The sequence below is a fragment of the Stegodyphus dumicola genome, chromosome 12 (assembly GCF_044657685.1).
Source record: "Stegodyphus dumicola isolate Sdum_Otavi_A_Nest chromosome 12, ASM4465768v1".
NCBI lineage: Eukaryota > Metazoa > Arthropoda > Arachnida > Araneae > Eresidae > Stegodyphus > Stegodyphus dumicola.
In genome coordinates, this window is record NC_140779.1 from 95,985,257 (window position 1) to 96,011,245 (window position 25,989).

A 25,989-nucleotide genomic window follows, 5' to 3' on the forward strand; every position below is an offset into this window, starting at 1 on the left:
GAAAACCAGTTCATCAATAGAGAGAATACTTGGAAGGGAAAATTAATACAGTTTTTTCTTCTGAACAGAACATTGTGTTAAGTAAACTAGGTGGAGCACAATTAATTGATACAAAATGTCACGAAAGTGAAAGGCGCTCTCATTAAAAGATAAAATTCAAATCTGAACTTGATGAGAATACTGATTCCACAAAAGGTGAGTTAGCAAAACTGTATATTCTTGTAACAACACTAAAAACTGCTATGATAGAAAAAATGTTGACGAAAGAACAGAAATTTGTGAACAGTCCGCTTCAAAGAAGTTGCGCATTCAAAATGGAAAATTTCCCAGGGTCGAAATAATTTTGCTAAAATTTTTCATTCAGTGTTACGCATCCGAAATTCCAATGAATGGCCTCATGTTAATCGAGAAGTCAGAAGATATAGCATTTCGACTGAATGCGAAGAAAGTTTTCTTTTCACCTGGATCGCTGCATAAATTTAAGTCGTAGCATGGACTCTGATGCCATATAATACATGGAGAATCAAAAAGCGTTTCTGCTGAGTCAGTTGAAGAGTGAACCACTCTTCAACAAATTCATCCAACAAATAGATTGATATGAATTAGAAGACATTCGTAATGTTGATGAAACTGCTCTTCTCTTTAAACGTATGCCTACAAAAACTCTACCTTTCAAACATGACTAGTATCGTGGAGCTAAGCAAAGTAAAGAAAGTCTGTTTTACTTTGTGCAAATGCTGATGATACGGAAAAAATGACTCTTTTGGTTATAGGAAAGTCATAAAAACCAAGGTACTTCAAAACATGCTAAAATTCTGCCATTAGAATAAAAAGCAAATAAGAAAGCACACATGGTACGGACATTTTTGTAGAGAATGGCTCAAGAAAATAGACAAAACTATGAGCAGACGAAACCGCAAAATTTTATTTTTTATGGCTCGATGTTACCGCCCATCTTCAAACGACAGATTTCTTGCAAAATGTGAAAGTTGTTTTCTTCTCGCCAAATTGCACTGGAGTAATAATCCGTGTGTCATTAAGAATTCGTAAATGTTCTACAGTCAAAAGTTGATTCAAATAGACCTCCAAAATTTAACTACAGAAAACACAGAAAACACAGAAAAATTTTAATATTCTCGAGGCTGTGATATAATAATATGATTTCACTTACCTAGACGTGAGTAGAACCTCAAACAATTTTAAAAAATGCTGCATTATAGAGGAACCCAGAATCAAGTGAAATTGTTGACGATGGTGTTTGGTGTATTTAATTATGGCAAAGCACACTAGGGCTACCTGCCTAAGGGGAGGGATGCCTTTGTGGAGGACTTTCTAAGGGAAACTGGCTCGTATACACGTTACACATGGGGAAAACCACGAAAACACCCATGCAGCCAGCCCGTTCGCGGGATTCGAACCTCGGACCGAACTACCAGTGTTCAGCGACTCTACCGCTCAGCCGCTGGTGGGCCTGTTGACGATGAAACTGTCTGTGATTATGTATGAAGAATATTAGAAAGTACTGGAATTAAACATTACTATCGAGGACTACGTAATGCCTATGTCATGACATCAGATTTATGCACAGCTGAAGAACTGATTGAAAACATTTTACCATATGAATATTTAAGTAGCGCAGATGAAGAAATAATCCCACCTTCTTTTCAAAATGCTGTCTACTGCATTGACACTGTCGATTGCGTGTAATAAATAATATAAACGAAAAAACATTTGAAGAACTGAATTTAATTCATAGAGCTTTGCTTAACTCTTTGCAGCACAGTGTGTCCGGTCTGGACACACCTAAAAATTCCTTCTGTACGCACAGAAAAATTGAATGAAAAAGGATTTCTAGGTTACTATAGGTTACTTTGAGCCTTCATTATTTAAAGTAGATGGCAGCTCAACACAAACCAGTCCATATATTTTAGCCATGTTTAGTTTTTTAAGACCCTCATTTTTCAAAGAAATCTTCCAGATTTTTTTTAGGGTATAAAAGGAATTGTTTGAAAAGAAATTTCTATGTTATTTTTTTGGCTGTATGCTAATCTCTTTATTCTAAATTAGTTTAAAATTTTTTTACCTTGAAATCTTGCCTAAAATCAAACGGCGAACCCTAGGTGTGCCCAGACCGGGCTCACCGATAATATGGGACAACTGAGAGTCTGTATTCTTTGTTTTTCCGCATCTCAACGGTCAGTTCATTGACAACAATGCTCGTTTCAGCACTCTTTTCAAAGCTGTATTTAATCAGTGTGCCACTTTGGGCACACGGACAGAATTAAAACGATAAGTGCTATCTTCACAAAATTTTACTTGTGTACTCCTCTAGGCCTAATTAGACTGCCTACCTTTTCTTTCTTTCTTTTTTAAACCAAAACTACGACTTTAAAAGGTAGCGTGCTGGAAAGGGTTTAAGGCTCAGGATCAAAAGACACGTCAGACGATAAATAAAGACGTTTTCTTTAAAAAAGTTTAAATTTATTTTAAAATGTTCTTGGAAAAAAAAATGTTACTTATTCAAGATGATAATTAAAGTTAAGGAACGACTTTTTTTTTCAACTTTACATAACTAAGTACAGAAATCTGCATTCTTACGATTTTTAAAAATATTAAATTTATATTAATATCATTTTTAAAATATTAATTTTAAATTTGTTTGAGCATAATTAATATTTTAAAAGAATTAAAAGTGCGATGATAAAATATTGTATTATCAGCAGTAAATTAGTAGTATTAAAATAGTGCAGCTAATATACGAGTACATAGAAAGGAGTGCGACAGCACAACATGACTGGTCAGAGAGCGATGCAAGAGGATGATGGGATTGAAGGTGAGTGTGCGCTGCGGTTAAGAAGGAGATGACGTGAAAGAAAGATGATGACGTAAAGACGTAATACCTTCCCAGTCGATATTTATCTGTCAACACTTCATTGTACGAGTAAATAACCATAGCCATCAGTGTACATCACAAATAGTTCCATTAAATAATCTAGTATCGTACATTAGTCTCTTATGTCTACTAATTCCCTAGATGCCGAGCCACATGCTAGCCATCTATATCTAGAAAAACAAGGAAAAAAACTTTAAAATTAGTGAATTTTAAAGATTATTATGTTTCACACCGTAAGCTAAAATTTCGTTTATACGTCTTTCTCATTTATACATTGTTTGTGAATGGTTCCTTGAAAGACATAAAAACGATGCTGCACTGTATGACAAATTGTAATTAAATTCGTCCAACATTACATAGAATATTTGAAATAATTTACATACTTTTCTTGTATTTATTAGATAAAATATTATCACTAACTATGATTATTTCCCCATTTTGACAGAATATTTCAGCCTTTTCCTTTTCGAGTGAATCTCCTCATATACGATAACACTATTTAGAAAAACTGGTATTGTTTTTGTTTTGCTACAAGATACAAAGTGCAATGAACACTGATATGCAGTGTGCATTTTAGAATACTGACCGATACGGCAAAGAAAATACCGATATGACATTTTCGAGAAGAAGATTACTGGTACTAGACTATACTCCTTAAGACGACAAATCTGTAGAAATTCTAAACATTATAAATATCAAATCTGATATTATTTTCATTCACAATATTTTTGGTTTCTAGAATTTAACAAGGAAAACTAGGCAAACACTGCATTTGGGCGTGAAACTCTTAGCAATTAGCTGCAGCAAAACAAAGATTTTTGGTCACTATCATTCTTTAATGCTGTATTTCCTCTAAAAAATGCCTGCAGTTTGTGTATACCAATTCTGAGGTTAGATTTCAAATTTCACGTTACTTTTACTTTTCATTAATCGTTTGTCTTAGTATAACATCTTTATCACATCAGGTAGTCTGAAGACAACATTCAACAAAAATTCTATTTCATCTTCTCGAATTCAGTGGCAAAAAATCTGAAGAGGACACCATATGACTTCCTTGTATGGCCTATTAAATTATACACATTTTTTGCTGAATTTCATTTAAAGTTGTTACTTATTTCATCAAATTTCATTACAGATATATTTCTCATTTAATCAATTCAGTTCTCACTTCGCAGCAGAGAAAAAATACATAACTCAAAACATTTTCATTAAAAATTGTAAAATACAGAAAAAACATAAAACGCTGAACACAGTTAAAAACAGTTTTAAAAATGACTTTTACAGTTAAAATTATAGTTTCTAGACAAAAACAAGCTATTCGGCCAAAGAGCAAAAGGACAGATTTTTTGGTGCACAAAATTGAAAGTTCACTTTCACTTCGGTTACTTTAATAAAGGTCCCATTCGGTAAAAAGACACTAAACTTTGCTTAAGTTTCAGAATCAAAAGACACGTCAGACGATAAATAAACAAAGTTGATGCACTAACTGACTTACTTCACTATTCTACTAAAAGTTTCAAAAGTAAACAAATGGCGGCTTCGTTAGGCTTAGTACCACTTAAACAACTTTTAAATTTTGACAATTAAAAGTTGTTTAAGTAAGACTAAGCCTAAAACGGGGACGTTATTTCTTTACATTTGAAACTCGTAGTAGAATACTAAAGTACGTCAGTTTGTGCATCAACTTCAGTATTTTTTGCCGAATGGGACCTTTAATCGAACTGCTTGTTTTTGCGTAGAAACTCTAATTTTAAAATGTAAAAAATGATTTTTTAAACTGTATTTAATGTTTTATTTATTTATTTTGTATTTTACAATTTTTAATAAAGATGTTTCGAGTTCTTATGTGTTTTTGCCTTTCCGAGGAAGTGAGAACTGAATTAATTGAATTAGAAAAATATCTCTAATGAAATTCGAGGAAATAAGTTTAAATGAAATGCAGCAAAAATTGTGTGTAATTTAATAGGCCGTACAAGGAAGTCACGTGTTGTCCCCAACCTCTTACAATCGAAGCTTAAATTAGGAGTTTCCAAAGGGGTCCATGTTAAATTCTTCTGCGTCGATGAAATTTTAAATCGGATTAATGAGTAGGGGTCGACTGGGATCAACAGCCGAATATGCAGCGGCATAATCAAGATCGCATTGATTACAAAAAATTAATAAAATTGATAATTATTTATTGATATAAAACTAAATCATGTAATAGAGTTGCATCATATAATATAAATTTGAAGGAAAACAAAAGAAACACTAAAATTGCGCAATATCTGATCTTGATATTAATGCTGCAAATAGAATCGATTGTACTGAAAGAGAATTTCAAGCACAAGTCTTATTCATGTTAGTAATTCAACCTGAGTAAGCTAAATTTTAAAATTTAAAAGTCAACCCAGAGAAATATCTCAAAATAAAAGTTTCGCCTTCATATTAGTTAAAATCGAACGCTTAAACAATTAGAATCTATGATTTTTGTTTCTGAAAACTTGTTTATATTTTTGCAACTAAAAATAATAATAATGCATAAAACATAAAACTAGAAACCTTTTTTTTTCCCCCAAAATTTTTGGTCATATTGTTATCTTTAAGTGGAATTATTGTATCTTGATTATGTTGTATGTTGTATATTATAGGGAAAAAAAATGTAAGAAGATCGATAACGATAACCATTCTTCTAAAAGGGTGAAGAAAATGGGTGGGAATCCCTGGCCTAAATCATATTAAAAATCCAAAAATCCTCATTAATATTTAACTTTTTTTAATTAGTACGCACTCCCTGCTAATAAGAAAATTATTTTATTCATTTTCATTTATTAAGCTTTTTCTTTTAGCAAATACTTTAAGATTTGCATATTTACTACAGGTAAAATATATCTCAAAATTATGCACATATGTGCGGATGTGCACAGACATAAGTGTGCAAAGCTATATTCAAATCATTACCCTAAACTGGTCTATAAACAGAAGCTCTGTGTATTTTCATGCAACAAAAAAGTAAAATTTCGGAACTAAAAACAAAATATTAATCTTTTCTAACTAAACACAAAATTAATCTTTTCTTTCAGTCATTTTTAAACCAAAATCAGAATAGTAACATTGTAATATGAAATGCAACATTAAATACATGACCAAAAACTGTACAGATAAAACATGTAAAGTTATGATTAAAAAGAAAGAGAACGTAAAGGTGATGAAGACAGATCGATCAAGCTTTAATCAGATAAAGGCAGTAAGACACTACTTAGCAACAAAGAAGTCGTTCAATGAATAAAGGTGGTAATGGCCTTCGAGCGCGATAAATTTCCAAAGTTACAAGACACCAACCATAAACAACAGCAAAAGTAATCAATGCATACGTCACCTCTGCCTCTCTTCTTCAGTAGAGGGCACTCCATGCCGCTTTTGATGCTGACTCATTAGAGAAGCCCGCCCAAGGCAGCCTCTTTCTTTATATTATGTCAAGGCGAAGAGGTCGATGAAATCTCCATTCAATCGGATTGTCACTTAACGTTAGATCCAAAAACAAGGGAATATCGGCCAAAAAAAGTCACAACAGAAATGCACTTGGTAATTGATTACGCATTCATTCTCGCGGAGTATGAAACTGCTTAGGCCAGAAGTGAAGCCTCGCAGCTGTCTCTGTATGGGAAGTCCGCGCGCTGAGTCGCTAAGTGAACTAAGCAAGAAACAGGGAAATGATTCTTGACACTGCTGTGCGCAGAACAGAAAAACTAAAACCTTTTTCTGACGATCCCATTTGCGCGCTCTTTTCATGGATTTTTGCTCCTTTTATTTATTATTTTTTGTTTGTCTTGCTCCTATTTTCTTTTTTCCCTCTTTGCAGGGCTTTACTTCGATTACGGTTGGTTGATCTGTGCCGCCGCGCAAGCTTCCTAATTCGCAATACGGTGCATGTATTAAATAGCTCTTTCGAGCTGCAGCTTCACATGCCTGAACTGACACAAAACATTACACCCAGAGCATGGATAGCCGTTTCTTTCATTCACGGTGAACATTATGATAGAATAACGGATTGACGAACTACACAAAAATTTCAAAAAAGAATTCACATTCAAAACAAGCGGCAGCAACCGTGCACAAATGTCAGCAGTATAAAAAGCAGTTTGCAAATAAGGTTTCCCATGCAGACAGTTCGCTTTAAAACCAGTTTTATTCAAAGAACATGTTAAATAAATGCGAGGATTCAGTAGAATCCACAGTAGGATGAATGCTCGTGTTACAACAGAATTTTAAATTAATATTTTTATTTTTAACAGTTCCACAAGACTATTGATTATGAATTCAGAAATAAAAATCAGATTTGATAAATAAGTTTATCTCACTTCGCACAACATTCTAGAAGAATAAGAAAATAAAATGTAATAATTTGAAACCTCGGTATAGAATATGTATTTGAATAAAAGCAATAAGAATATTAAAAATAATATCAACTTAGCTTCCCTGATAAAGATTATTGGCCCGCATATTTATATACCAGTCTGTGGGAGGAGATTTCATCTGGTAAGTTTTATTTACGACAATAGAATAATAATTTACTTCCCTTCTAATTTACTAAAACAAGGAATTTTTAATCAAAAATTAAGTGTGGAAAAACTGCATGGCTAATGCAACACTTTTAATTACAAAGCTGTAAATAGTTTATTCAATTTAATTTACTAAACCAAAAACTAACGGCGGAACTAAAATTTTAATAAATATGCTTTTCTGGCGCAATATTTAGATATAGGCATTAGTGTGCTCCCGAATTCTTTCGTACAGACCTTAAAAAAAAAAAAAAAAAAAATTAAAAAAATTAAAAAAAAAAAAATTTAAATAGTAGTTAAAAAAGTACTCAAACCCGATTTAGGAACTTTCAAAACATTATTTATTCTGTGCCAACACATAACGTTAAATCTGATTAACTTCTAATTAATAGAGTCCGTTTTTATGTCAGGAAAACTGATAGGGAAAAAAAAAATTCTTAATCGGAAACCTTCTGATTCAGGTAGAAGTCATTCACATTTAACATGTCAAAATTGTATTTCCTAAGACTATTTCTTAAGTAAATGTACTTTCATATATAAATTAAGCATTTTGTAATGTTTAACTTGGATATGAAACTTGATAGAATACGTTTTCCTGTCTTTAAAAAAATATATTCCTGAATGATATAATAAAATTAGAACTATTGAAACTTTATATTTTTTTCCTGTCACCACAACTAAAAATTTGCCTTAAAATAAAAAACAACCCTACAAAAATATTTTATAAGTATAGTTTATTTCGATTTATTTAAAAAGATATAAATATCGAATGGATGTTCGGAATTTCAAATTTTAAAGCTTGCATTTATAATTAACTGCAAAACGACTCTCCATTTCCTACCCTCAAAAGTTTCATTTCATTTTTTTTACTCTGCATGTACTTCGAAGAGCTTAGCCTACTATTTCCCAAAAGTAATATTCTGTAGTTAAGTGGGAAGACTCGGAAAAGAGAATTTTGAAAAACGATGAGCAATGCTATCATCAGAGGAGCATTGAAAAAAAAGGGGGGAGGTCAGACTACGTTATGAAGTTATTGAATAAAAGATGAAGTACGTTCCGCTGGTAAAATAACGCGCGCGAAAAGAGTGTATCTAAGGGAAATGATTGAACCAGATACGTGACACATTGCTGGTTTCAAATGACACTCACTTATTCTGGAACTCCAGCCTAGCCAAGAGCTCTAAATCTTCTTTGGAACAAGGTGCGCCGCTAGGGGATAGTAGTCTCTTAGAGTCCTGAATTCCAGCAGGATGGAGGTCCTCCGTTCCCGAAGATGAGGATGAAGAGCAAAGCGTAAAGGTACTCCCGCCAACCCCCTCCCCTCCAGGAATAGGAATCGAGGTTGGTGGGGTGGTGGACAATGTGGGGGGTACGTGCTCTGACGTCATGGCGGCAGGAGCAGACGGATGGTGACTGCCGACGGAATGATTCAGGGATGGTGCCTGGTCGGTGTGTTGTTCGCCGTCTTCTGCATTCGGCGGTTGCTGTTTCGGCCAATGGTCATTTCCATCATCGCTATTAAAAGTGGACAGAGTTGATTCTGGTAAGTTGGGGGTTTCGCTGGAAAGAAAGAAACATAATTGTCATTAATCACCATAGGATATAAGAGCATTTGGAAACTAAGCATTTAAATAGTCCCCCTCCTGCACATAAGGTCTAGAACGGTAGTTATCTTTTTTTTTTTTTTTTTTTTTTTTCCCCTTCCATCATTGCTAGACGATCTCCATCATCTTTCCAAAAGCCGAAAAATACATACACATTTGTTTAAACCTTAAAGCAGATAATTTTTAATGCGCAGTTTTATGTCATTAATTCAAAAACTGAGTTCTACACGCATTGAACTCATACTGTAAACGCACCTGCACACCAGTAAATACATGTGGAGCAACTTCCGGCACGAAGTAAAATATACACTCAACCACATCCGCCACTCTCCAAAACTGTCCTCTTGTGACTATTTCTCCTTTCAAAACTATTTGTCTAATGAAAAGTTTTCCCTAACATAGAAAACATCCAAAGAAAGATATTGCTCTTACAGCATAAAAACGGACTTCTGTACGTCCTTTCTTTCGCTATCCAATCATGCCATTGCCCCTGTTAACATAGGATGATCATATTTCCAGCAATATATATCAGTATGAGTTCTTCAGTTTTCTAATCAAAAAAGTCTCATTATTTAACTGCCCCACGGTACAAACGCCAGTATGCATATTCCGCTATAATGATAATTAATTTTAAAATAAAACAGAATTTACTTTTAAATGTAATATACATACTTTCGAAGACTGTTTACACTTTTTAAAAGAATCTCATGCATTACTATTAATGCTTTAAAAACAATTTCATAAATTGCATTTTAATATTATTAGCTGAAATAGAATGTAAATAATCATAGAAATCATAGAGTCATAGAGTCATAATCAGAGAATCATAGTCATATAAAATCATAGAGTCATAAGCATTATATAAGACGGCGATTAATTTTGAAATGAAGCATTTTAGAGACATTTTTAATGAGCATGTTACTATTTAACCAGGGACTACTTAAATTTTACTGTATGATAGTTAGCATTATTGTGATGAAGGACTCTGTAGACAAAGAAAAAGACTTTCTTTTTTAAACGCAGGTTATGCAACATTATTTTGATAGAAATTTAAACTTCTTAATAAAACTTCGTTAGATATATTTGAATTTTTAATAATGTTTAGAATAAGCTATAAAAAAGCAGACCCATGTTATTTAAAACTGCTACGGGAGAATCTTCACACAAACGGGCAAAGACAGCAAGCAATACAGTATTTTCACATAATTTTATTCTCATATTTTTACAAGCCACATAAAATACAACAATCTGTAAAATCCGAAGAAGAAACTCTAGTTTAAAGAGAAGAATCCTGATGATTAGAAAAGCTTAGTGACATTTAAAAAAAATCTTGCGATTAATAATAAACGAGGCAATAATCCAGATTTTAGGCTGTAGAAATAAGCTGATTAAAAACATTTTAATGCGTTAGTTACTAGAGAAAATGATGTCTGCCTTACCACATTTACTTCCTTTGCTATAACTTTTGCATTAAAAGATAATTAGAAGGGAAATACTTGAGATAAAAAAAGTTAATTATCTATGGCTAGAACGGTACGATGAAAATAAAACACGATGATTAGAGATAAAATAATCATTATTAAATATTTTATGATTCTTTGATTCATCAGACATGCAACCAGACACATTTACAATATTTTTATGTAATTAGCAATACGTTCTTTCCTAACAAAATGATAAAAGCTGCTTTTTGCTCAGTTTTGTTTTAATTTCATTGTCTTAATTATTATTGTCTAAACTAAGCATTTTAAATCAGTTCTCTTAAAGCCAATTTAAATATATTTATATTTTAATAAATTATATTCATTTTATGGAATATAATTTTGAAAAGAATTAACAAGAATGAAAAAAGAAAAGAAAATCTGAAAGAATTAAATTTTGGCGTTGTATCGGAGGATTTGTTGCGGTTTTTTGCGCTCTCGCTGAGCTCGCAGTTTACCAAGCTATTCTTGGATACGCTTCTAACACAACGTTTTTTGCCATTTTAACTTTATTTTTAAACATTGCTTTTTCCACAGGGATGCCATATAAAATTCACCATTAAAATCACAAAATTTTTAACAGCAGCATATTTTTAGAATTCCGAATTCAGAGTTCAGTGTCATCATACTTTTTTTTTTTTTTTTTTTTTCTCCCCGTTTTTTTTTTTTTTTTTTTTTTTTTTTTTTTTTTTTTTTCCCGGTCTTTTATTAGTTTATCATATCAGTGTTCAGTTTTCTAAACAGGATGACTTACACACAATTTTTTTTTTTTTTTGCCTTTTTATTATTAGCTTTTTGTCTTTGTAACTTCACTTATTAAACATCACTCTCTTCGAGCTTACGCCTCATAAAATTCAAGAGTAAAATCTCAAAATATTTAAAAACAGCATATCTTTAGAACTTGCGATAGTGTTCAATATCGCTATTTTCGCTATATTATTTCTTTAGAAATAATACACGACGATAACGTTTGAAAACAATTCGAAAAGTGAATGGACAAAAAAAAAAAAAAGAAAGAAAGAAAGATCGAGGATCGGGACTAACAGCATCTCTGGTCCTACAAACTCGCAAAAATATCAAACTTTTAAAGAAAATTGCTAGATTTTCTTCAAGAAAAATCTGATTTCAGTACACTGAACTTTTGCTCATTATGGACACATGTACTTTCGGAAAGTGCAGGGCGAAATGAACAAAATAAGTTAAATACTAATTTAATTACTTAGAACTAACACAGCTTCGTTGGCATTGGAGCTAGCTCTTGGCTCAGGGCCAGAGTTCAGGCGTTGAGTCTGAATAATGCGGTTTGGGCTAAAGTATCTCTAGTTTGACGTTTAGAAAATACGATTAACGTTTTGTATGGAAAATGTTAACTATATTAGTTGTCGTGTAGATATTTTAAATGTTCAAACCTGCACATGGTATTTTACAATTTGTGATGACGGGATGAACTTTTCGGTTTTTAATGCCCGCGTGCAGTATTATACTCATATAAACTTAGTCCTAACTATAAAAATGTGGGAGATTTTTCATATCGAATTAAAATACAGATTAAGAGTGATAGCATGCATAGTACATTTTCACTGCTAATGTAATACTTCTTACTGCTTTGGTGTTCAAAATGAAATTCTAATTATTTATCGCTGAAGTTTCTAATTTAATAAAATGAATTATGATTCATTCATCGAACATTATTCTACAATTTTATACAAACGCATACCACAATAGCCAAAGCGCACAATCCGTTGCGCTAAGTGGGAGGGTAGAAAAATTCGAATGTCACTGAAATGACAAGACGACCTCCTACCAAAACGGCAAGAAGACTTCCTCACCAGACGAAAACTATTTAAAGAGCGCCAGAATGACTGCATCAGAACTTAACAGCAAAACTAACAAGATGAGCAAGAAATATTTCCTATGTAAGTGGCACGTGAACTATCAGACACAGAAGGTATGCCAAGTTTGCAAGATTTTTAACGTGTTAAACGGGTTTTTAACGGGTTGACTTTTCCACGATTAGGAAAAGTGTCATTTATGGAAATTCTAGATCTTAAATAAGCATATTTGATTTTATTATATATTAAATACATATTAAGTACTATCTAAAACCACAATAAAAATACAATGAAGAAAATTAATTTAACTTTGTTATAGCTAATTTTAATCACCAGGCAAAATCCTGAAAATATTAAATAATAAATGACAGACTACACATAATAATCATTGATTTTCGTATTCCAGAATTTCATTGCATTATTACAAACGAAAAATTTAGGGACCGCAGTTGCCAACTGATCTAATTAAATAAAAATTCCATTCGCAAAATGTAATATAACAGTTTAACATGGACAAGGAATCGTAATAATAAAAAACCAAAAATTAAAGCGTAAATTTTATAATAAATCTGCAGTTCTTTTAAAAACTCTGCTTGGATTATAGATTAACGACAGATAAGGCACAGTTTACCATTTATTATGGTAAACATTAAAATAGATAAACATGAATTACTTCAAGCAACTAAAAAAACACTCCCCAGTTAGTTATACATAGGGAAAACTAACTCCCATGCAGCCAGCATATTTTCTGGAATTTAAGTTCAGGTCGAACTACCATTGTTCAGGGATTTTACCGGTGTGACTTAACGATCAAGCTGAATATAATTTTCCAATCAACAATGACTATTCTAAAATAAGCCCATAACAAGTGCTTCGGCATTACGAAGACTCAAATAAAACGTCAAAATTCAAATCAGTTGATAATAATAAAATCTAGCAGAACACACAGAGAAATATAATGCGCTATTAATTTGCAAATGGATCAATGTACTGGACCATTGATGAGCCTTAAAGAATATGCGACATTTAGGAATGCATCATTGCAATTCTTAAATACTGCTAAATTCAAATTTGGTACCCTACGTACCCGTATTTGATACTTAAACCATGTTTTCGTTCATACTCTAGCTGCAAATAGTAAAAAATTTGCTCACATCTATAAAAAAATTCGATAAGAAAGAAACAAAAATGGGATTTCTAGAAAAATTACCCAAAAAGATATCCTTCCTGTTAAAAACAACCTTATCTGAAGTTGAATTAGCTAAATAATTACTTTAAAAATAAAACCAATTATAAAGCATAAAATTCTGAAGGGCTCCCCCTTCCCTGTTTCCATCATTACACTATTAAGATATGCTACTGGAAGCTTTAGAAAATAAACGATAAAACTTGAATTTCAAGACACATTGCAAAGTATGATGTTCCTAGTGGCACGGAAAATTAGAGATTAGCCAGATAAACATTAATGAGATGAATTTACGCTTGGAAAAGCTGCTTTAACACTGCCGCTCCACATATTAGCATAAAATATGCATAATTTCATACAATTCTGCTCCAAACGCTCGCTAATTCCCTTATGGATCCAGTTCGAGCAACTTACTGCAGTTACATGAGATTTATTTTCTTAACACTTAGAATAAAATGAAATTGTTTCCCACAGAATATCCCATTTCGCAAATTAGCGAGACACAAGGCATCTCATTTCAAAAGCCCTTAACTAAAATGATTTCAATAATGTTGCCGACATTGCAATTGTTTCTTTTAATCAAATGGAGAACATTTCAGTCTATTTACTAGGATTTCACTTTTATGTGCACCGATGGAATTTAGTAAATCTATTTTCTGCATTTCGTTCCTTAACAGAACAAAGTAATTGAAAACATGGCTTCATAATTTTGATTGCCGATTTTATTAGTTATTTGTAACAAATCTTGCCGATTTAAAAATAAAAAAGTTGAATAATCTTCAAAAAGTATATTCGAAAGATGCAAATGCCTATTTGTATAATAAAAGTATTAGTTTAATAAAAAATAAAAGCTAAAAATTCAATAAATAATATTTACCTGTATTATTATATATAACTTCATTTCCATACTATTCACATTCATAGTATTTCTGAAAATTATTGAACGACGTTATATTCTAGATCTTAGATATAGAAACGGCTAAGCTCTAGTATCAATTTCATCAATGACCTCTTCAGAAAATTTTTCATCCGCTTTGCTTGGATGTTTCAGATAGCGATTAGCTTTGTCATTTGTGCTGAAACTTTTTCAGCAATATTCTATTCACACTTCATATTTCTTACAATATTCATTAGTTGGAGATGCAGCCGCTCTCGTTAGAACAACGCAGCGTTTCTTAAACTGCAATCCTCGGAGCCTGCCTGTACGGTTCTCCTACATTTCCAGACAAAGCAAAAAAGTAAAATTCAAGCTTACAGTTGAAATCTCAATAGACTGAAAACTGCCCTTGGCAGCAGTCTATCATTTTTCTCACAAAACTGACAGCTTATGAAATTTATTACCTTACCTATGGTTACCTTACCTTACCTATGAACTTTCCATTCTAGATTAGCAAACAAAAAGAGCACTACGACAGCGGTGCTTTTTGCCTTCATTAGTTACACATTTGGCTTCCCTGGGCTCATTACCAGCTGAAAAGGAATGCAATGAACTGTACAATTATTCTTTAAAAATTACAATTCATTTTCTTCTACGTATCCGTGTGAGAAAGGTTTTCATTACTACCTCAAATAAAAACAAAGTCTGAAATTTCATTTCAAAACAAAAAACGGGATTTCATTCAAAAGAAAAATGGAATTTCTAGAAAAATTATCCAAGAACATATCAAAGTGCCAGCATATATTCATACACAAAATAGCTGTGACAGAATCGGAATGCTCATGCATCTCATTAAAATGAGTATTATTTATTTAATTTTTAGTTAACAAGATAAAGATTATTCAAACGTTAATAGCCTTAAATTATTAAAAACGAATATAATTTTTCTTTTAATAACTTAATTAAACATCAATGCAAAATTAAATTAATTTTATCAATAGTACTTTAAAAATATAAGGTTACTGATAATAATATATGCTAAAAAAATTGTTTTCGAAGGGGATGACAGTAAGGTGGTCCGCAAAACATTCTAATTTATAAAACAGGTCCCCAACTTCAAAAAGGTTTGAGAAACGCTAGTATAATGGCTAGCGATGCTCACTGCTGTATCGTAGAGCATGGCTTCAAATCCTGAAAGTGTCTGCGTGATACTTAAAGTGCACTTAAAGTTTAAGGGCACTTAAAGTGCTGGATAGCGAGAAGTCCTCTTGAGTGGTTGGGTAGCAAGGTAACAGGTATAGAAGACCATAGGATCCATCACCAGGGGAGTGCTCCATCAAAATTGGGATAAAACTATTCATTACACGCACTGGGATTGTACCTCTGAGACCCTTTGAAGAAGTTTTAGTATCCTGCCCAATTTTTCCTGTCTAGTATTTCCAGAGATGCAAATCCACTTTAATAGATGCTGCGGATTAAGGAAGTTAGTTTTTCTACCTAAATCAGTTGCACTTACATCTGCATTTTATGAAGCATTTTGCTAGCATCATACAAAATACCCTTTCATAATAATCCCTTAAGTAAAGAATTATGGTCGCGGCATTAACTGAAAGGAATACAACTTCAACGTGCTTTAGACAGATTTGCGCAAGATGGTGTGGTGTGGTGTGTGTGATTATGGAAAAGCCTCGAGGGCTATCTGCCTAAGGGGAGGGATGCCTTCGTGGAGGACTTTCTAAGGGAAACTGGCTCGTATACACGTTACACATGGGGAAAACCACGAAAACCTCCATGCAGCCAGCCCGTTCGCGGGATTCGAACCTCAGACCGAACTACCAGTGTTCAGCGACTTTACCGCTCGGCCGCTGGTGGGCCCTTGCGCAAGATGAAATTATCAATCAGTAGGAGGATATCATTCTTCAGTATATTATCCCGTTTCAAAATTCAATTTTTTTAATGATTATTAACGTCTTTGTATTTTAGATTAGAAAGTTATTTCATAGTTTGGAGACAACATCTCGATTGGTAGGGGGCGAATTCATACAGTAACATTTTGATCAAATTAACACCAAATTAAAATATAAAATTAGGCCAAAAATGAGAAGTTTATGGATTTCCAAAGCGACTGGCATAGGTTCCTCTTCTTCAGTTCTTCGAATAAGTACATGGCAGCCATCTTTGAATGTGATAGACATTTATATAAAATATGCATCAACTTTTTTGACAAATGGGTGACACTACAACAATTCGATAACAATGCCTGAATTTTATCATTAATAATGATTGCATTAAATCTCTATTACATTTTATACAACTTACCTTAGTTGATTTATACGTTGGAAATGCAGGAAATTTTTTTCTGTTTTCCCGGTTCCATTGATTTTCGTAGTAGATTGACAGACCTCTTTCTTATGTCGAAAAAAAGGTTAAATTAATTAAATAAATTTAAGAATTAAAAATTAAACTTTTTGTTGATTAACTGAACCTACTGGTGTTAGAACAAAATAAATAAATAAATAAAATAAATTATTTTAACTTGCGAATTTGATGAATGATGTAGACAAAAGGATACACCTTTCATACATAAGGATACATACATAACTTAATAAGTATATTAATTGTTTCAAACTTATTTCATCAGCAGCTTAAAAGTAAAGTGATAAATCTTCTCTTGATCCTCGATATAAAATTTAAACGTATTTTCTATGCCTGCCTGTATAATAATTGTAATTTGCCTTTAAAATGATGTTGTAGATAGGCTAGCCAGTAGTCAAAACTGTTAATGATAATCTAGAGATAATATTAAATGTAAATCAACGTTTATTTGACAGGTGATCTACCTTTGTCGCTCCATGTTTGACCTGGAAAGTTCTAGAAACATGCAGCCTTACGTTAAAGCCTTAGCTTAAATTCGAAATGCAATACAGAATGATGATTTTGAATTAATAATTTTATAGGGTGCCGCTAAATAATTAAACTGTAACTGAATTGATTATTATTTCACGTGAACTAGTGATTCATTTATTATGTACAACTATTTCTTCTCTGATATTCTATGAGTTTTGCATTAATTGATTTTTTCGAAATGGTTTAATGCTTATATCGAATTGGATTATCTCTAGTAACTGAAAAGATATTAAGACTGATATATTTTTAGACAGATAAACATAATTTTAAATAGATAGCCATTCTGGATTTGTTGTACATGTATCTTTGATCTATAATAATTTTCCAGTATTTTTTAAGTTCAGCCAAAGCAAAGTTTTAATTCTTAAATTTATTTTACAATCCCTCCCGGCAAAACACTCTTTCCATGGTAAAACGTCTTTTACGTAGTTCCTACATCCACCTTACCACTTGAAATTTTACGAATGTTCCATTTATACAACAATTCAGAGCAATGCAAATATTTCTTTTCAAAATCCTTGTTACCCAATACTTAACAGTTATTAGAATATACTTACTATTCTAATATTATTTGAGGATAAATTGGAATATTGTTAAATTTTATTAAAATACTTTTAGCAGAATTCCTTCAAACGAAAAGCAGCTTGAAAGAATGCGCAATGTGAAAAATCGTCTGCAACTCCTCCGTTGTCCTCGTCATTCTCAATGAACGACAGAATTTAAAGCAGAATTCTCTGCATTCATTTAGTATGTTTGCTTCACAGCCTCTTATACTTGGCGACTCCGTATAATTTTCTCGTCGCTTAGAATTTTATATCTGACGTCTAATTTATCTTATTCAGAAAGTCTTCAGCTAATAGAAAGTTTCTTTCTTGTATATCGAAGAGAGTAAATTTATCTTAGGCACATACAGATGGTGGAATTTATTACGAAGAATTTTCCATTTTAATCCTATTTTAATGGAGTTTTAAAGCGGTTTCTTTATTAAGTGAAGATAATACATTTTGTAACGCAGACTTCAGGGAATACATCCATAACACCGAATGATCATAAATTTGAAACAGAAGGGAAGGGTACCGGTGGAAAAGTTTCACTGTACTTTGTTAGTGATAAATAAACGAATATGCGGAGCCAGAATAATCAATATCACACGAATTTATCAGTCTAAGCAGTAAATTGGGGCATTCAAAACCTAAATATTAAAACAATGGATTTCGTAACAGAGTTTTCGTGACATAATTTTGCAATATCTGACATTAATTACTTTGATTTTATTGCAACTAAATTAAATTATAGTCCAAGTAGCTACAATAAACTACTCACACATTTTAAGACTTTATAACATAATTGTCTATAAAGTTTGCAATTTAAATAAAATATCTAGCTTGGAAAATGTTCCCCTCATAATTTCTTAACTGTTACATGATTTCGCAAAAGTTTGGAGGAAAGGGGAGAGGATTCCTTATGTTTAGATAATCACTTCAGACTTTTTAAGAGTCATAATTATTTTCTTCTACTTTAACGCTTGATTTAGTAAAGAAAGCATGATGGCTGCAACGGAATGCTAAGCTGTCTATTCAAGAATAGTTTATATTTCCAGTTCTTTTCAGACTGATGCTTGCTGATTTTAATACAGCGACTTCCCTTCAACACTTTTTTGGTCAATTACACATCATTACACTTTATATAGCATATTAAACTGTAGAGACATTAGGTTATTTCGAAACAGGAGAGATGAAAAATGAGCAAAGCCTTCGCCGGGAATCGAACCACGGACCTCTGGAATACACATCCAGCGTGCTGACCACTACACTACGAAGGCATGCTAATTAGCCGGGAGAAATACCTTATAAAACATTTTAATTTTTCGCCAAACATTCCAATGCACTTACAAATTAAACCTAACGCAAATTATAAACATTAAAATTAAAATCTATGTTTAGTCTAATCTGATAACATAAATCTGATTACAATTAAGTACAAAATCAAGAAATATTAATTGTTCTTAGCAAACACTTTTACAAAATTTAAATACAAACAGAACTTCTAAAATATTTTATATTTAAATATTTTGTGTGAAATGTGTAAAGTCATGTCCTTTCTCTCTAAGACACTACAAATGCACAGAATTTGTCAGTTATTTGCACAGTTTCATTTTTCAAACGTCCCTGTATGAAGTTTTGAATGCTTCCCCTCCCCCTTTGTCTTGGATAAAGACAAAAATTAAAAAATAAAGATCAAAAGGCATTTTTAATTGCCCCGGCAGTTGAAAGTTGAAACCATTGTTGTTTTGCAAGTTTCCGGGAGGTTTCATTTCATTACATACAGACGCAGCAAGGCCGACTTATTCAGCCAATCCGTCCATTTACGATTGATTTTTTAGGGAATAACTAACAGCTGAAGTTTTTTAACATAATCCACAAACACTTGAGGAACTGAAACTGGTTATTCGTACTGAGATCCTGCAAAAATGGAAGGAAATGATTAGGCGCGCCGTGCGAGTATGTAGATGAGGATTCAGAAGCTTAATATGTCGTAACAGCCAATATTTCAGTGGTGTTACTTTTAAACAAAATCGTAATAAAATGGCAAATATTGTTCTATATGACAGTAAAATAAAATAAAGAATAAGATTTATTTTGTCCTTTTTGTTCCTATTTTAAAGCCAGGAGATCTTTCTATTGAAACTGTATTAGATATTACGAGAAAAAGTACATCATACAGTCGTTTTTTTCCATGGAAAAAACCTACCATATCGACCCAAATATTAGATCTGAAAAACATACAAGATAAATTTGGCATTTTTTAAAGTGTTTTATAATAAAAAAATTATTATATATAAGATACCTCACACACATAAGTTTGAGATACTGAAAGTGTTTTGCAAGAAAATAAATGACCTAATTATCACATTTTGAAGTAAAATTAAACAAGTGTGTTTCTTTTAAAACTAAAAAATTAATTAAGATAAATTATCTTAATGTATTTTTAACTGCATACAAACGAATAACCTTATCAGACAGACATTTTAATCAAAAAAATTAAATTAAAATAAAGGAAAAAAAATCTGAAAGGCTTTAGATTTCAACGATTGCCCAAAAAATTTTTTTAAGGATTTTTGCATTCTCACTCAGCTCACAGTCTACCAGCCTGATCTTCCACTTACTTTAGCTAATCCTTTTAGCTTTATTATTAAGCATCGTTTTCTTCGCATTTACGCCACATATAATTCAACAGCAAAATCACAAAATTTTTAAAAGCAGTACAGCGAAATTTATTTATAATTCCCGATGCAATGTTCAGTATGGTATAGCTTTTTCTATTGTTTAGCCTTTTTTCAGTTCATACCGTTCAGTTTTTCAGTAAGGTGGCTTAAAAAAACTTTTTATTATTATTAATATTGTTCACTTCTTCTGTGTTTACTTTATTTATTAAATATAATGTTTAGTTGCACTTACGTCACATAAAATTCAATTCAACAGCAAAATCACAAAATATTTTAAAACAGTATATCTTTATAATTCCCGATAGAGAGTTAGAGTTGCCATACATATTCGCTAAATTATTTCCTTGAAACCTAGCCGGTTGCGTGGACAGCCGTCTAAAATAGTTACCATAAAAAGGAAAAAGTATTATAATGATTTCAATGAGTCCAACTAAGGTAATTTTATAAAAATACTGAATATGTTTAACTACACATCTTATGATTTTAATACATGTATATTTAAATCAATCAGATTTAAAACTAAAAACATATCCTTAAGAACTGTGCTTATTGCTTTTAAATAACCAAGTTCACAACTCGATAAATTTCCAGATTAAATTTGGAAGTATTTTAGGCTTTATTGAAAGGCAACACGCTGGCGTATGGATGATAAAAGTATTTCATTTCCGGCCGGGGAAACATACTGCTTTCATAGATCCGAGTTTGTTAATTAAAATTGAAAGATAAATATTGTACATTTTTCCGATTGGACATAAAAATGTGTTTTGAATAGTGTTGCCACTGCTTGCTTTCAAATCGTCGAGTTTGCTAATAAAAAATCCATTTAAGTTTTACAAGATATGAAATAAATAATAAAGCAAATGAAAAATTAAAAATTCGGGCTTCTAGGTACACATTATTCAAAATCTGATACCGTCTATGTACCGTCGTTTTCCCACAATGCTAAGAAACATAGCATACATACATGCAGATTATAGAAAAAAATAGTCATGGCTTCATATTTTTCAGAAATTGCAGAACAAGGGCATCATTTGATTACAACAAAAATGATTGAATTAATAAAGTAAATTCCAACTTTCTGTAACATATATTTTCGATTTAGTAATTTAAGCGCTTGAGAAAAATTTTAATAAGAAGTAACATGATTTTATTATTGTCGATCCTGGCATTTAACGTACTTTTGTACGCTTTAATTTGTAATAAAGCTAAAAATCATCGACGTCAGGTGAATCATTGAAGGAACTGTTGTGAACTGTTGAATCCATCTGTTGGTTATTTTAATCAATACCATTCAATTAATATATCATTCGGATATCAATCGCGGTGTGTATAAAGGAACATATTTCATCAAGAAGAAAACAGAGAGCAATTAGTTCGAGCAAAAATCTTACCGAGGGACATGTATTTCTTCCGACAACAGGAAGGGCCACTTATATATTTCCTGATCACGCACAAAATGCAGGGATAGAAACAATTGCCATGAAGGAGATTAGACATAGTTAAACAATACTTTCAAACGAAAATAATTCCTCGATGAAAGGGAGATTATGATCTATTTATACTGGGGGGGAAGGAGTTAAACACATTCGCAAATGGCTATAGTACCCATTTCTAATCGGTATATTGGAGTCAGCTTCATTACGCGCAAAAGACACTGTTAAACACTGCTGTAGAGGTGGGAATTTCTAAGGAGTTTAAATACTAAATCCAATTTTCATCCTATGAGCATTTCATCAACATTCATCAAGTAATGTAGATGAATGTTGAAAAACTGTGCAGTCCTCAATTATCTGTGAAACATCAGTTACCAATACTCAATAAAGAAGTAACCGTCAGCCTAATTGAGGAACTGCTATTTTACTTTGATTATAATCCTCAATAAAAATAAATAAATAAATAAATCAAACAAATTCCTCATTTTCTTATTTTAAAGCAATATAAAAGGAAATTTAAACATTAAAAAAATAATAAAATCTAAGAGCTTTTAAACTTTATTTAACGTTTACGTTATTATTTTATTTACGTTTTTTTTTAACGTTTTGTGTGTTACTTTTATTTATTAAATATCATGTTCTTCATACTTTAACTACATAAAATTCAATTCAACAGCAACGCAACAAAAAGTGATTCGCCGTTTATAGTGAATCAACGAAAAATGCCTAAACGAAATTAATAGTCCTTCGGGGCAAATTGCCCCTTCGGACTAAAAATTAAATGTAAAATTCCTACGCAGTATTTACATTGCGATTCAGAAACGATTTAACTGAGAGCGCTAGAGAAAAATCAACGATCCGTAAAAAAGGTTTACATTAAGAACTTATGAAAATAATTGAATTTAAATAAACCTATACAGTTAAGAGGGAAAAGTATATTCTGGCATCCCAAAAATCAAGCTATCAGAGCGAAATATAAAATGAGAACTTACAGAAAAGGGGGAAAAAAAGTTAAATAAATAAAAATAAAAAATAAGAGCCTTGAGAAATTTAAATACCCGTCCCCTGTACATAATTAGCGAATAGAAATTAGAGTTAAAATGAGGAAGTTCATAAATTTATAACAACTAAAAAAGCACATTTAAAATAGTGCACTTCATCGTCGCCAAGAAATGTATCTAAAGTTTTGGTAAATAAAAATACAAAATGGGATACAAGTTAGCTCTTTGCAATTATTTCCAGACACTGCTGGAAATAATATAGTTTTTACTTACGTATATTTGTTATTTTTTGACGACATTAACCCCGTCAGTTCGAAAGAAAACAACTGAAGAAAATGTGAAGGCCTGGAAATTAATAAAGCGTGGTCCGTAAATGCTAAGTGCCCTGACACATTTCGCGCATCTGTGGGCGGGTGTTCTGCTTCAGTGAAGATGATGAGCAAACCTACTTTTACGTAGAGAAGAAAAAAAGAAAAGATAAAGGCAGGAGAAAGAAGACAAGAAAGGGGGGGGGAGAAAAATTTATAAATATCCTATGGGAGGAAGGGAGAGATTTGCTAATGTTATTTTATATGAATGTCTTTAGAAATACACTTACTACAGAAAAATGTTTACATATAAAAATGCTATCTCCTGGGAAATTGGCATGTTGATTTCCTAAATTCCTGCCTTCTCGATTTGGTATAAACTGCCCACTTAAAAAATAATGTTAAATCATTCTTGTAGAAAATGAAATTTGATATTGGGAAGATAAAAAGTCTCAAAGAAAAATCAATAAAAATCCTTCAAATATTAAAATCAAAAGATAAAAGAAAATCCTCTTCAAGCTGAATACAAATACTAAGAGACGGAGAAAAAATAAGAGCAAGCGATAAAAAATATTAAAAAAATTAAAGAAAATAAAATGTTTAAAAAATATGAGATCATTCTCAAGAACTCTTAAAGACCCATTTGAGTTCATAACAATGACGTCTTTGGTCCTCAAGAATGCACTCTTTTTAAACCATTTAAACAAGAGGTTAAAAAAAAAAAAAAAAAAAAAAAAAAAAAAAAAAAAGAAAGAAAGAGAGAGGAGAGAGAAAAGAAAGACCCCATTGAATCAAAGATGAATGAAAACACAAAACACATAGCAATCATTAATACAAAGAAAGGACTCACAAAATGCAGACGTAAAAGACATTGAAGTCCTTATATGTTCAACTGCTGAGCATGCAAAGAGAAAATACAGTTAAATTATTTTAAATTCTTACTATGGAGCTGTATTCTGAAACAATTAGAATTATTAGTCCAGTCTTCGATACAGTTTCATATTTGACAGAGTTCAAAATGCTAAAATACTATTATCGATTTGTGAATAAGATCCTACACCTCTCCAGACAACAGTACACGAACTTTACATATTATTCTCCATGCGGCTTTTCAGAGCCACAGTTTAAAATAATTAAATAAAAGATTTTTAGCCGAAACAAATTACCTGTTTCTTCATTATACACTACATTTACACGCTTTACAAAATCCATATTTCGACCGGTAATTATCCAGTCCATTCTGTTGAATGACTGAATACTCTATTAACACTGAGCTAACAAAGTCATCTTGTTTTACCCTCCAGTTCTTGATTCACTTATGATGAGTCGAATATCTTTACCTATGAGTATAATATACATATATAATATAGTATCTGATATCCTCGCAGAGATCCGTATTTTTTTTTTATTTTAGGTAAAGAAAATGCAGGACAATGAGTTTATTTTTATTTGAATCAAAGCACTCGAGGCCTCGAGGTTCTGCCTTTTTAAGGAAAACATGCTCTATTTATTTCACTCACTACGAAAACCAAGCAGCTTGTTCGCCTGATACAGAACCCAGGTCGAACTCCTATTATTCAAAGGTCTTAAACATTTGGCCATTGATATTAGCTTCATTCAAATGCAGGACATTAATTGAAAATGCAGTTTAGAATAATAATTAATTAGTTATTTTACCTCCAATACGGAATCTTCGGCTGAAAGCAAAGTTTTCATCTGACGTACCCTTGCTGAAGATCGCGGACGCTGCGATTAGTTTTATTATTACACAGTGCGTAATTAAGACAAAGAATCCCGTATCACTTTATAGTATTTATAACTACCACTTGCCGAGCGAATAAAAGCTACTGATTAATAGCAGTTCAGTCTAGAAGCTAGACTTCCACCCTTTGATTGTACATCCTATGTATGGTATCCATATGTTAGGATACATTCTCGTGGTTCTTCCTATATCCTTTCCCACGCAAATTCATGATTTTTACTTTGCACTGTAAAGAAAATAACAAACAAATGTTAAAATAAGATCCTGTTCTTTTAGTTGCATGTGCATTTTGATCACAAAAGAAAATGCAAATAACACATGTGGATGGCATTTCTTTCTCGATTATAAATCAAATCTAATAATTTAAAATTAAAATAAATTTTAAATAGCATGTAATCACAGGGAAAAAAACTTTTTGAATATGCACAATTATTATTCTACAGTCCATAAAGACAAGCTTAAACAAACACATGAGCTTGTTTAATTCCAAGACATTCGAAGAACGTATTCAAATCAGAGTCTATCAAATTTACATCGCAGTTCGAATTATTCTAAATGAAAAATTACCATATTTACTCACAGCTTTCTTCCAATGAATTCAGATTCTAAAGCAAGTTATTATTCCTTTACATTAAGCAGTAAATTCTCCACATATTCTAATAATGCAGGCGGAATTACTGATTCTGCTATTAACTTTGATTTGGAGAAAGATAATGCATCCAAATGCAATTCATGAATATATTTTATCTATTCTTTTTGCCTCTGTGCACAAAATCTTAAAAGCCAACATATGTCTTATTTTAAGGCTACGCAAGTTTCCTGGCAGAATTTAATCAACTGAACACAAATCACCAGTTATAAAAGAGATTATTCTTTCGTTTTGTATAACCAGAGGCAGCTAGGAAATAAATAATACTCAGATATTCTTTAATGTGAGG

General features: G+C 31.9%; 1 protein-coding gene and 1 non-coding gene across 8 annotated transcripts in view; both read right to left on the minus strand.

Moving 5' to 3' along the window:
• The window catches only part of Evi5 (ecotropic viral integration site 5), a 372,412-nt gene that overhangs the window by 122,398 nt on the left and 224,025 nt on the right, over window positions 1–25,989 (minus strand). For 5 of the 7 annotated variants that reach the window (XM_085806704.1, XM_035352652.2, XM_035352653.2 and 2 more), the window contains one exon: window positions 8,584–8,994. The exons of 1 other annotated variant lie outside the window; for it this stretch is intronic. In XM_085806704.1, the coding sequence (XP_085662830.1) occupies window positions 8,584–8,822 (239 nt within the window). In that variant the 5' untranslated portion in view covers window positions 8,823–8,994. Of the gene's footprint in view, window positions 1–6,251; window positions 6,565–8,583; window positions 8,995–25,989 lie in introns of those variants that run through there. One more of the 7 variants, XM_035352657.2, reaches the window with a different exon arrangement.
• Window positions 19,071–19,143, minus strand: TRNAT-UGU (transfer RNA threonine (anticodon UGU)). The gene has a single exon. It is a non-coding gene; the product is annotated as a tRNA-Thr (tRNA).